Source organism: Miscanthus floridulus, unplaced genomic scaffold (genome assembly GCF_019320115.1).
Source record: "Miscanthus floridulus cultivar M001 unplaced genomic scaffold, ASM1932011v1 fs_313_1_2, whole genome shotgun sequence".
Classification (NCBI taxonomy): Eukaryota; Viridiplantae; Streptophyta; class Magnoliopsida; order Poales; family Poaceae; genus Miscanthus; species Miscanthus floridulus.
In genome coordinates this window covers 35,981-47,496 of record NW_027096566.1, presented here as the reverse complement: position 1 = coordinate 47,496, position 11,516 = coordinate 35,981, and the positions used below count along the sequence as shown (strand labels likewise).

At 47.4% G+C, this 11,516-nt stretch overlaps 1 protein-coding gene across 1 annotated transcript; it reads right to left on the bottom strand.

The window, feature by feature from the left end:
- Positions 1-3,470: 3,470 nt before the first annotated feature.
- Positions 3,471-4,800, bottom strand: LOC136531274 (probable 2-oxoglutarate-dependent dioxygenase AOP1). The gene is made up of 2 exons (XM_066523942.1): positions 4,357-4,800; positions 3,471-4,248 (listed from the first exon to the last, which is right to left on the bottom strand). The coding sequence occupies exons 1-2, from the start codon at positions 4,749-4,751 to the stop codon at positions 3,642-3,644; spliced, it is 1,002 nt and encodes a 333-aa protein (XP_066380039.1). The 5' UTR covers positions 4,752-4,800; the 3' UTR covers positions 3,471-3,641.
- Positions 4,801-11,516: the final 6,716 nt, after the last annotated feature.

The following is an 11,516-nucleotide window of genomic DNA, read 5'->3' as shown; positions in this document are numbered from 1 at the left end:
CTATAGATCAGTGTCGGTTTTTAAGAACCGATAGTGATGTCAACCCCCATTACTGCTGGTATGCCATTGTCGGTCTAAAATCCGACAATGAAGGGGGGGTTTTGAACCGACAGTGATGTCTAGATCTGGGGTAGTGTCGCCGATACAACCAAATATTCAACAACCAAATATTCTATGTCCAAATAATCGGCCAGAATATATTAACATATCAAATTTGGCTATTTCCGATATTTTCTTAAAACAAGACACTGAGACAAATTTAAGTGTCATAGCACACATGTACACGGTCATACTGTAGAGTTTTGTTTCGGTCATAGAATATCAAAAGAACACGTCACGTATCCTGATTTCTCCTTCAAGCAAATAAACTTGCATGCAAGATTAAATTAGTAATAATTCTATTTTGGACCCCTTGCATCGTAGATGCATTTACTTTGCTGATCCTGCATGCTATAAAACCATAGCAAAGTCAAAGTAGTATATGTATGCTTATTTTGCAGGACAACTCCAGTTTAGGGTTCCTGAATTGTAGCCAAAAGACTACGAGATGCAAGCGCTATCTTGATATCAGAAGCCCATGTAGGGTAATTGCTGCCATTTAGCGCAAGTTCCTCGAACTCCTTAGTGGCCATGATTCTACGTGGACAACCATGGATTAATTAATTTACCATATGGTAAATTAAAAACAACATGGTAATGTTGTAATACTAAATGCAATATTTTAAAGTTTATATCTTATTATAGTTTTAGAATATGGTAGGTAATCACAAAAATTCTATAGACCATACAATAAATCATCATAAATTTTAATATACACAAGGTAGATAGTCTCTATGTCAAGAACAAAGAGTAGATTTTTATGGTAGACAAATATATTGCTGCCTAAGCACAATGTCTGGGCAGGATAATATCGCTTGGATGTAGACCATTTATAACAATCTAAAACCATTATTTTGGGTAAAAACACAGTGTAGGTAATCATCAAGTTTCAGAAAAACATGGTGTAGTCCTCTCAGTAACGGGCGATTTAATCACTGCTATGGCACGGTCTCTAGGCAGGATAATTGACAAGGAATTAAACACATCCAATACCATAGACTCCATTACCTTGTGTTAATTAACCAAAATAATCAAGATATATATTGCAATTTTAAACCTACAATAATTAAAGTATTCTAATTCTGTGGATAACTTTGTCAAATTGCATCTAAGTCACTTGATAATTTAACATGTATGTGGTGCAAAAGGGGTTTGGGGGCACCATTATACCCAATTATATTATAAAATTACAAATACAACATGTATGTTGGTGCAAAACAGGGGGTTTGGGTGCATCAATATACTCCAATTTAATAATCAAAGTCACAAGTGTAATATGTATGTGGTGCAAAAGGGGATTTGGATGCACCAACATAGTCCAAAAAATAATAGAATCATAGATTGCATTGTAATATAATAAAATCAAACCATATTTATATACAATGACAAGGTACAGTAAGTATAGAGCAACATCAAACAATACAGTTAAACTGATGTTCTTGCAGAAAATAAAATTAGTTAAACCATATGCTAATTAATTATACTACTGCTGAAAATAAAAAATGCAAAAAAACAAAATTTTCTAGCCATAAAACAAGGCAAATTTGGCCCCAAGCGAGCAGCAACAGGCCCAGCAGGGCGCGCGGCCTAGCCGGCTAGTCAGCCATGTAGCCCAGCGGCCAGCCAGGGCGCGACCCATCCAGCAGGGAGGGGAGGGGTGCGTCCCAGCCAGCAGGGAGGGGAGGGGCGTGCCGGCGCTAGGCCGTAACCTAGGCCTGGGCCGTCATGTTGGCCCGCCTTGCCGCCCCCGCCGCGGGCCTATAAAAGGGTGGTGGTTAGGGTTTGGGAGACCCAACCCCCCCCCCCCCCCAACTTCCAGCTGTCGCCTGGCCGTCGCCATGCGCCACCGCCATCGCCGCTGCTACTGCCGCTGCTGCTCCTACTGATGCCTCGTCGTCATGTGCCTCCTCTTGCTCCTCCCCCTACTCCAGCCATGGAAGCCGGCCAGCAGGGCGGACTTTGCTCATCCCCGGTGAGCTCCGACCACAAGGGCCGTCGCTATGAGCTAGGAATGGCGGATCCGCCCCCACCGGCCCATCCCAGACCACTCAGAGGCGGGGAACCACCCCTCCTCATCCGAGGAGGAGACAAACCTGGTTCCAACGGCGTGTCCGAGCGGGAGGACGTACCAGCGCAGGCCCTGGCGATTGGCCGCCACGTCGACGTAGGAGAGTGACGGGGTCGGTGGAGGTGGTGATGGGAGCGTGCCATCGAGGTCGTAGGCGAAGCCGGGCAGCTACCGCTACGCTCCCGCGCTATTGATGAAAGGCAGAGGTGCCCCACGGCGCGCAGCCATGGTGCCGCTGCTGCCGTTTGAAGGCAGCGTGAGGGGAAGCGACGGCATCGGTGCTGGTGGCAGCAGCAATATCACCGTTGGCCTCAGCAGCGTCGACGGCGGCGCCCCCACGTGCTTGACGAACATGGCTGGGCCATGCGTCGGGCAGACGCCGGGGGCGAACTACAGCGTGGGCTTCGGGCGCGGCGACGAACGATGGCCACTGCACCCTCTAGTGCGGATGCCGTGGAAACGGCAAGGAGGGATACGGTGGTCGGAGATGTTCCAGAGGGCAAGGCGGACGATGCCCTGGAGCATGAAGCGGCGAATTGAAGGCCTCCGGCTTGGTTGCCGCGAGCGATGGCAGACTCCATGGCGTTGGTGATGGAATCAACCATGGCATTCATGGAAGGTATGGGGTTCGTCATCTTCTACCTTAGGAAGCAGCGACGCTGGTGAAGTCTCCAGCGAACTCTCTCTCTCTCCTTCGTTTTCTGCCTCTCAGCGTCAGCGGTGAAGCAGCATGCGTGATAACGTGTTAAGTGGAAAACAATGATGGATGAAAATGACTGATGTCTCTTTCCCTTGATGAACAGTAGTGTATATATATACAAAGGTGCCTATTTATTCCCTGTTTGTTTCCATGGGAATAGGGACTAGAGACTAAATTTTTGTCCCGTTTAGTCCATTTTAACCAAACAGGGGGGACTAAAACACGACTAGAGACTAAAACACAGAAGTCCCTTGAGTGAGGCTTATTGGGACTTATGGGGCCAAATTGACACCCCATGCCGCTCTCCGGTCCCCACCCCCCCCCCCCCCCCCCCACTCTACATAAGGGTATTTTAGTCTTTGTTCAGCAGTTTTAATGCCCTTTAGTCCCATCTTATCCATTCAAACAAACACCATTAAAGAATACTATTTAGTTCTTGTTTTAGTCTCTAGTCTAGGACTAGAGAAACAAGCAAGCCCCTATTATGTCTACAGGGAACCATCATTAGCAGTTGCTAATGAGGAGATTAACAATTTGATCACTAATTAATTCATCTCAACAAAATTTTCGGAAAAAAATCAACCACACGCATGCGAAAAAGGACAAAGTGCAGCTGAACAATCACCGGCTGTGCTGTACATCACGAAATTAAATGTGTTGATTTTTCACATTATTTCAGGCCATCATTTAAATATATTTTCCCACCAACCAACTGGACGACACAAGAAGCCCACATCAAACAGATGCTCTTTGATTGAGGGCACTTGTGAGATGTCATATGACTCTATCCGTCGACTGCACGGCGGCGAAAGCCTCAAGTTTCTTCGGGTGCTGAACCATCTCCGGCTTGTAGCAGAAAACGACGTACTCGCCGTACTCGAAGGGCCTGTAGACGGCGGGATGCTCGGCGTCCACTGCCTCCTCGATCGCGCGAACGATGACGTCGTCTTTCGGGGAGGAGAAGAGGATGGAGGAGTAGCGGGTCTTGTCGCCGGACATCACCACGCGGTGCAGCGGGTTGAACACCCGACCGTTCGTAAGTACCTTGAACGTGTCACCGGCGAAGATAAGGAAGGAGCCGGGGGACAGCGCGGGGCGAGCCCAGCCGCCCTCGCCGCGGCCACACTCCACCTCCACGCCGTCGACGTCGTTCTGCGTGAGCACCGCGAGGAAGCTCGTGTCCCGGTGCGCGGGGAGGCCGACGACCCTCTTCCCATCCCCCATGCCGGGCGCCGCGTACTCCGTCAGCCGGAGCTTGAACGACGTCGCCTTCGCTTGCTCCTCGATGTACTCGGCGGTCGCGCCCGCGCTCTCCAGCACCATGCGCCGCACCACGGCCTCTAGCACCGCCACTTTCTGTGCGTACGCGTGCATCGACTCGCTGCAACAAAAGAATTTTTCGCCAGTTAATTATTACTTCCTCGAATCGATGCTTTTCGAACGACTTCGTACGAGAAGGTTTTTGGACTTGATCGAGGCTCGTGTTCACCAGAAGGATTTGTTGCCGGTGTCGGGCCACATGAGGTCGGCGAAGGCGCGGACTGCGTCGGGGGAGAGCGGGCCCACGATGGCCAAGCTCTCGTACGCCAAGCCGGGGATCGAGCCGACGTAGCCGCGGTACGGCATCTTGCTGGTGTTGCGCGCCTTGGCGCTGACAGGCAGAGCGAGGAGGGACTCCACTGCGCCGCCGGGGCCGAGAACGGCCGCGCTGAGCTCTGGAGCGATGAGGCCGTCCATGACGGCCTCGAAGCAGCCGTGCTCGAGGAGCGCGTCCATGACTGCCGCGCGCACGGTGGTCCACCGTGTGTCGGACGGACCTGCGGCTGGGTCGATGCCGGTGAGGTCGATCCGGGGGATGCTGCCCTGCATGTTGTTGTTGGCCATTTTCTGCAGCTTCCGCACGGCCTCTGTGGGCAGTTTGCGGCTTTGTGAGACTGCGGTCTGGAAGTGAGTGCTGATGTTCGTGCTAGCGCGTCTTTATAAAGGTGGATTACTTGACTCATTCAATAATTTGAAGCAAGTGAGCCAATTTTCACGTCGTACTGATGCTGAACCTCAACCGACAAAGCGGATAAACAATTTTGCATTAAGTTTTCGTGCTGCCAATGTTCCTTTTCTGATGGACTCGATTCCGTTATCTCAGATGCTTCAGCTTTAAACGTGTTAGGTTCTCATTTCCAGGAGTACACGGAACACTCAACCAAGGCAAGCTGTGCATATAAGGAATTTACTAAATAACAACTAACTATTTACTAGTTTATTCTATCGTCGGAGTTTGGGAAAAAGAACATAATAGAACTTAGCCTGGCAGCCAGTTCTTGAAATTGCAATAAGCAGCAAAGTCGCTCAAGTTCAACTAGGGAATCTGGTGTTGGTTTCTTAGAGACAGGGTATCACCAATGGGGAAATGATGTTTTTTTTTAGATTGGAAATCATGATGATTTAACGAGCACATATCATCTACAGAGATTCAACTATAAAACTTGGATATTGGCTAACACTCTTTTTCCTTGTCTCTAACCATTCTTTTGGTATTTTACATGCAGTTGGCATGTCAATTCCCTAATGCGCATGCCACAGAGTAGCATGGGTAGTAGGCCTAACATTAGCAGATCACTAGGGAATGGGGTTCCATGGCATGGTGACAAGGCCTCCCATCAGCTATTTGAAGCATAAGTGGCTCCATCAGATATGAGAAGCATTGTGAACCACAAATCCACCGTAGAATGCACATGATATCATTCAAAATTTAAATTAAGAAGAGAGCCAAGGAACTAAACAATTTTTGGAAGACTTTCAATTGTTTTATGGAGTTATGGAGCACACAAAAAGGAAACTAAATGCTACATTGATTTAGCATCTAAAAAAATTATAGCTAGTTGACAAGTAGGAAAAAAGAAAGAAAGATGATACTAGCTTTAAGCCAAAGGATTGATTAACGATAGCTATATAGAGTTTGTGTCGATCGGTGCAATGGAGTTGTATAGAGAAATGACCGATGTAATCGAACAAAGAAACAATGCTATTAACAAAAATATTTTCATGTAAAAAAAATCTGAATGTTGTAATGAAAGCAGCTAACTAGATATCCGAACTATTTGCACATGCCGCCTTGTTAGTTTTCTTCTTACAAAACTACTATAACTTCAGTGTTTTATGACTTAATCTTATCTTCACTAAGAGTACCAATAGATTTTTCCCATCTTAAGAGCAATATTGTACTGATGTCCCTCCTAGTTTATTTCGTGCATGGATTGATCTACAAAATAATTTTTGTATACATAATTAAACTGTTGCTGATTCTTAAATGCCTAATTAACTGATCACGGACTCTCAATGGTACAAATAGGGACTTGCTAGTTTCCTTTCAAGCGACGACTATTGCATATGTTTTATACTAAAATTGCAGATTTCGTTCATTCCAATTCCTATAGGTGCAATCTGCAATTTTTAGTACCGTGAATAAAAAAATCCATTAGACAAAACCACAAACCTGACAAAATCCGATTTTTGTTGACACAAAGATAATTAAAAATTTACAATTATTTCTATTGGTGGACAAGGACCAAAAATTAATATATTCTGACACAAAGACAAATTACAAATCATAAAAGTAACAATTTATTTGCACATGCCTGAAATCATTTTAAAATTTAGGAATATAGGAGAAATGGTACAAATAAGCTTATTGTTTTATGGGAAGGCGTTCCGTGGAATAAACTCAAAGATAAGTCTCTTGGTGAAGTCCTACCAATGTGAACTATAAAGGACAAACAACAACCGAACAATTTTTTCGGGGAGGAGAAGAGGATGGAGGAGTAGCGGGTCTTGTCGCCGGACATCACCACGCGGTGCAGCGGGTTGAACACCCGACCGTTCGTCAGTACCTCGAACGTGTCACCGGCGAAGATGAGGAAGGAGCCGGGGGACAGCGCGGGGCGAGCCCAGCCGCCCTCGCCGCGGCCACACTCCACCTCCACGCCGTCGACGTCGTTCTGCGTGAGCACCGCGAGGAAGCTCGTGTCCCGGTGCACGGGGAGCACTACAGCAGACGCGTGCTTTGCCGAGTGCAATTGCACTCGGCAAAGAAGACTTTGCACTCGGCAAAGCCTTTGCCGAGTGCTGCATTTGGCAAAGAGCTGTCGGCATATCCACTCACGACAAAAGCTTCTTTGCCGAGTGCCACATGTCGGGCACTTGACAAAGGATTTCCTGAGTGCCACGATGGCACTCGGCAAAGAAAAGCCGTCGTGATGGCCAGATCACGGTGACGGTCCCTTTGCCGAGTGCCACGCGTCGGCACTCGGCAAAGAAATGTGTTTTTTATTTTTTTAAAAAAAATGCTTTGCCGAGTGCCTGCATCTGGCACTTAGCAAAGCTTGTTTTTTTAGATTTTCTTTGTTGAGTGCCTTGACCATGGCACTCGACAAAGCTGGGAAGCTTAGTATCCCAGATTCCCAACTTTGTCGAGTGTCATGGTCATGACACTCGGCAAAGAAGTGAAAAAAATTCAATTTTTTTTGGTTTTTAGTCTTCCATCTTTGCAAACAAGATATACATCATATATATATAACACACTATATATCACACAAATATATATAATACAAATGTATATCACAATCCACCACAAACACAAACATAGCATACAAGTATCACAATCTCGACTCCCAAGTCCAAAATCCAAACACACAAGCATAGTTCACAAAGTTCACAAATGCATTATATCACAACGGCTGCCATTTGAAGCTCACGGCGACGGTCCGGGTTGGGATGGCCCAAAGTGCGATCCCGGCAACCCTCCGAGGTGGTTCGACGCCGCCCCCGATTGATGCTGCACAAAATAGAAGAGATTGCACGTGAGCGACAAGAGAAGAGATAAATATGCAAGATAAATATCCGCCACTACCACCACCACCACCACATCACCGCCATCACCAACACTTCACCACCAACACCACCACACCACCACCACCACCACATCACCATCATGACCACCACCACCACCACACCACCACCACCATGAGCACCACAACACTGTGACCACCACCACCAACACCACACCACCACACCACCATGACCACACCACCACCACCACCACTAGGTTTCTCTAGGATTCACTAGGTTTCTTTAAGTTTTAGCATAGAAAGTAAAACTTCGTACTTATACTCATCGGGGTAGAATCAGGACGTTGTGGAGGTGGATCTGGAGCAAGCAACGTCTGTGGGATCGCCCAACCTTGTTGTTGGCCAATTTGCTGCATGAACTTGACCATCTCGGCCATCTGCCGCTGATCTTGCTCCCGCCGGGCCTCCAAAGCCTGTAGCCTTTGCCGCTCGGCCTCCCACTCGGCCTGTAGTTCCTGCACCTGGGCCTACAGTATTTGACCCCAATGTTTCAATAATGCATAGGTAAGGTATGTAAAAGTCAAAGAACGACGAATGAAATAGGAATGCTTACCTGGAGTGCCAACACCGTGGTCGGCCATTGGTGTATGGGCACGCTTGAGCTCGTGCTCGTTGCTCGGAGCTGGTGGAGAGGAGGAGTAGAGGCCGTGTCGAGGACGCCGTCGCCAATCCAAAACCACCCATGCTTCTTGCCTTGCCCCACCCTCATCACGAGCCGAGGATCAAGGCGCTCCTCGGTTCTCGGATCGTAGCCCGGCCCATGGACTGACCTTGCCGCCTCCATGTACGAAGAGAGGCGGGTGTGGATGCTAGAGTTGGTGTACGCCTTAACCGGGGCATCTGGATCGTACTCGATGTCGGCCATCGCCTTGCCCATGTGAGCCAGAGCATATGCCTTGAGTTGACCAACTGGCTGGCCACCGTGTGCATCCGACTATGAGAAACACAACAACATGTGGTTAGAAATGATGCAGAATTGAGCGCGACTAGATTAGAGCAATGGCGGAGACTTACATATGCCTTTGCATATTTGTTGAGGCTACAGCTGCCCTAATGGTGAGGTACACCTGGCATCTACAAACGCCTGTCGCGGGCCTCCTCGTGCTTCTTCTACCAGTCCCCGTCCAACCAGGTGTCCACAATATATTCCCAACAATCGAGGTGGGTGGCGCACCAGCTTGGAATCGCCTACAGGACATCAAGTAGACGACATATCAGAAGATCAAATTAGGCATACTTAATCTCAAAAGAAATGAATATTCATATTTTGTATTTACCTATATGTACTACTCCCTTGTCAGCGTCATATGTCTTGCCTCCTCTTTGTTGACACGCCTGAGTAGGAACTTGGCATTGTAGTCTATGTGGGCCTGGATGCGTGACTCGTAGTGCAAGTCCATGACACACCTTTTACAGGAAGCGTAAGCCACCTCATACGCACTTTCCTCCTGTCCCTCCTGGATTCTGAAGAAGTCCTACATAAAGACACGAGGTATCCATTATTTTATTTCAAGAATATCCAATGAATGCGAGGAATTGAGGAATGTAGTGCAAGAAAGACTTACCCACAACTCCCTAATCACCCGATTTGCCTTGTTTCTACAACGGATGCCATTATGATCTGGAGCATCCTGCACGAGGGCATAGTGGTCAAACGTCTAGGCTGACTCCCAATCCTAATCTCCTTTCCTAACCAGGGCATGGAAGTGTTCCTTGCACAGAAGTCCTAGGATGCCATTCACATTGCGTGCCGGGGCCACTTGGTCCACAAGCACCCAGTTCCTGCACAAGTGGTCCATAATAGTTATTAGTTGTTATTATGATTTTTCAACATATCAAATGAAGAACATAAGAAGTTACTTACTTATCGCCCTCGGGTGCAATCAGTGGGCACCTCTCAACAGGTATCGGTAGCTTCGGGAGCTTTGCGGGACCTCACTAGTAGGGCTTCGATGTACCAGAGGAAGTGGAACCCCCTACCGTCGCCGCCTCCTTGTCCTCCATCGCTAGAACCGCCTCCTCATCCTCTGTCCGTGGACCCCCATCCCCATCCACCGTGTGCTGAAGGTCATCATCGTGCATAGGGTCGTGTGAGGATCTACGCCCGTGGTCAGTCAATGGCTCCCACCTAGGCCTGCCTCTCGGCCTCTCTGACGCCTCCGCCTCCTCAGCCGCTGCCATGTCCCTCCGGTTGGTGTAAACCGAGGGGCAGCTCCTCCTAGTGGCCCCCATCACCTGCAATTAAAAAGAGTAAACCAGTAAGTACAGATAAACGAGACGTACTTAGTAAGAGATGCAAAATAAAGAAAATGTAATTACAAAATAACATAGTATTACATGTATTTCTAATATTCTTCATGATCGGGATTATCTGGACGATAGGTATCGTCATCACTATCAAGATTGTCCAAATCCTCAACAGCCTCATCCTCATCGTTGTCATTGCCTAGTCGTAGTCCGTCAAGCATTTCCAAGTCCTTCGGATCATGCACCTCATTTGCAGCGTCCTCGTCAACAACCCATTCCTCGTCTGCTTCCATTTCGATCTCTCTAGTTAAGTCTATCTCAAGCATCCCTGGTAGCCCCTCTTCTTGTTGATAGAACTCTCCGTCATGCGTGTTTGGGTTCAAGTTGTAATCATCAGGGTTTGGGTGAGGTAATTTATCGTGTGGTGATACCTTGTGCACAATATACCAACCCTGAAGACATGGGTCAGTTTTGCAAGCATATGGACAATAATAAACTTGTGTGGCTTGTTGAGCCACAATATAGACATCTTCTCCTGGATAGAAGAAATCCTGTCGAGTTTTGACTATCCCAAGTTGATGGGACTTTCTCGATACTGTAGGATCAAACCACTGGCATTTCAATATGATAGGATTAAGTGCTTTGGAACGACGGTAGTCGAGCTCGTATATTTCTTCAACTATCCCATAATACTCCTCCTAATCAGTGCCCGGCGTAAATACTCTGGTATTCGTGGTCCTTGGATTGGGACGACTCTACTCGTACCTTGTGTGGAAGCGATATCCATTCATGTCATAAGCGTTAAATGACAAGACCTTATAGTCAAAGCCATTGGCCACCTGTTGTAATTCAGCACTTATAGACACATCCCTTTGGCACTGCAAGTTCAAGCAGGAGAGAAATGAAATCAGGCAACTTGGAATGTCAAACTTAGTAAGAGCTAAGTTGGCCGGTACCTTTTTTTGGAACCATGTAATGAAATCAGGCCAACCATGTTGAAGAAGGGTCTCTCGTTCATGGTCAGACGGTGGCCTTGAATGATGCTAGGATTCATCAAAAAATTCTCTGCACCAACAAGGAACAATGTTGTTGGATGTACAAAAGTTACGGAGTATGTAACAAGTTCGTTGAGAACTTACCCCAGATATGTTTCCACTTCGTCAAGGTTGGTCAACACGTAGAGCATGATCTTGCACCACTCTTCATAGCTCAAGGTCTTTGTGGTTGCTCCACTTGCTCTCCCGTGTGGCCCTTTGAAAAGGCTAAGGGTCTATTCATTTTCATCCTCGTTGTACCGAGCGGGTGGATTATGCACGCTAGGAAGGTTCTCATTATAGTATGTTGTTGTGAAGTTTGACACCTCCTCATGAATGAATGCCTCAGCAATGGAAGCCTCAATCCTGCCTTTGTTTCCACATTTCTTGCAAATAGTCTTTAGACATCTCTCGATTGGATAGCACCAACAATTCTGCATGCCCCCCCATTCGTGCCTCGGACG

Coding starts and splice junctions, on each gene's coding strand:
- LOC136531274 (XM_066523942.1), bottom strand. CDS start 4,751: ATGGCCAACAACAACATGCAGGGCAGCATCCCCCGGATCGACCTCACC. Junction 4,249..4,356: donor ACCGGCAACAAATCCTTCTG/GTGAACACGAGC, acceptor CTTTTGTTGCAG/CGAGTCGATGCACGCGTACG.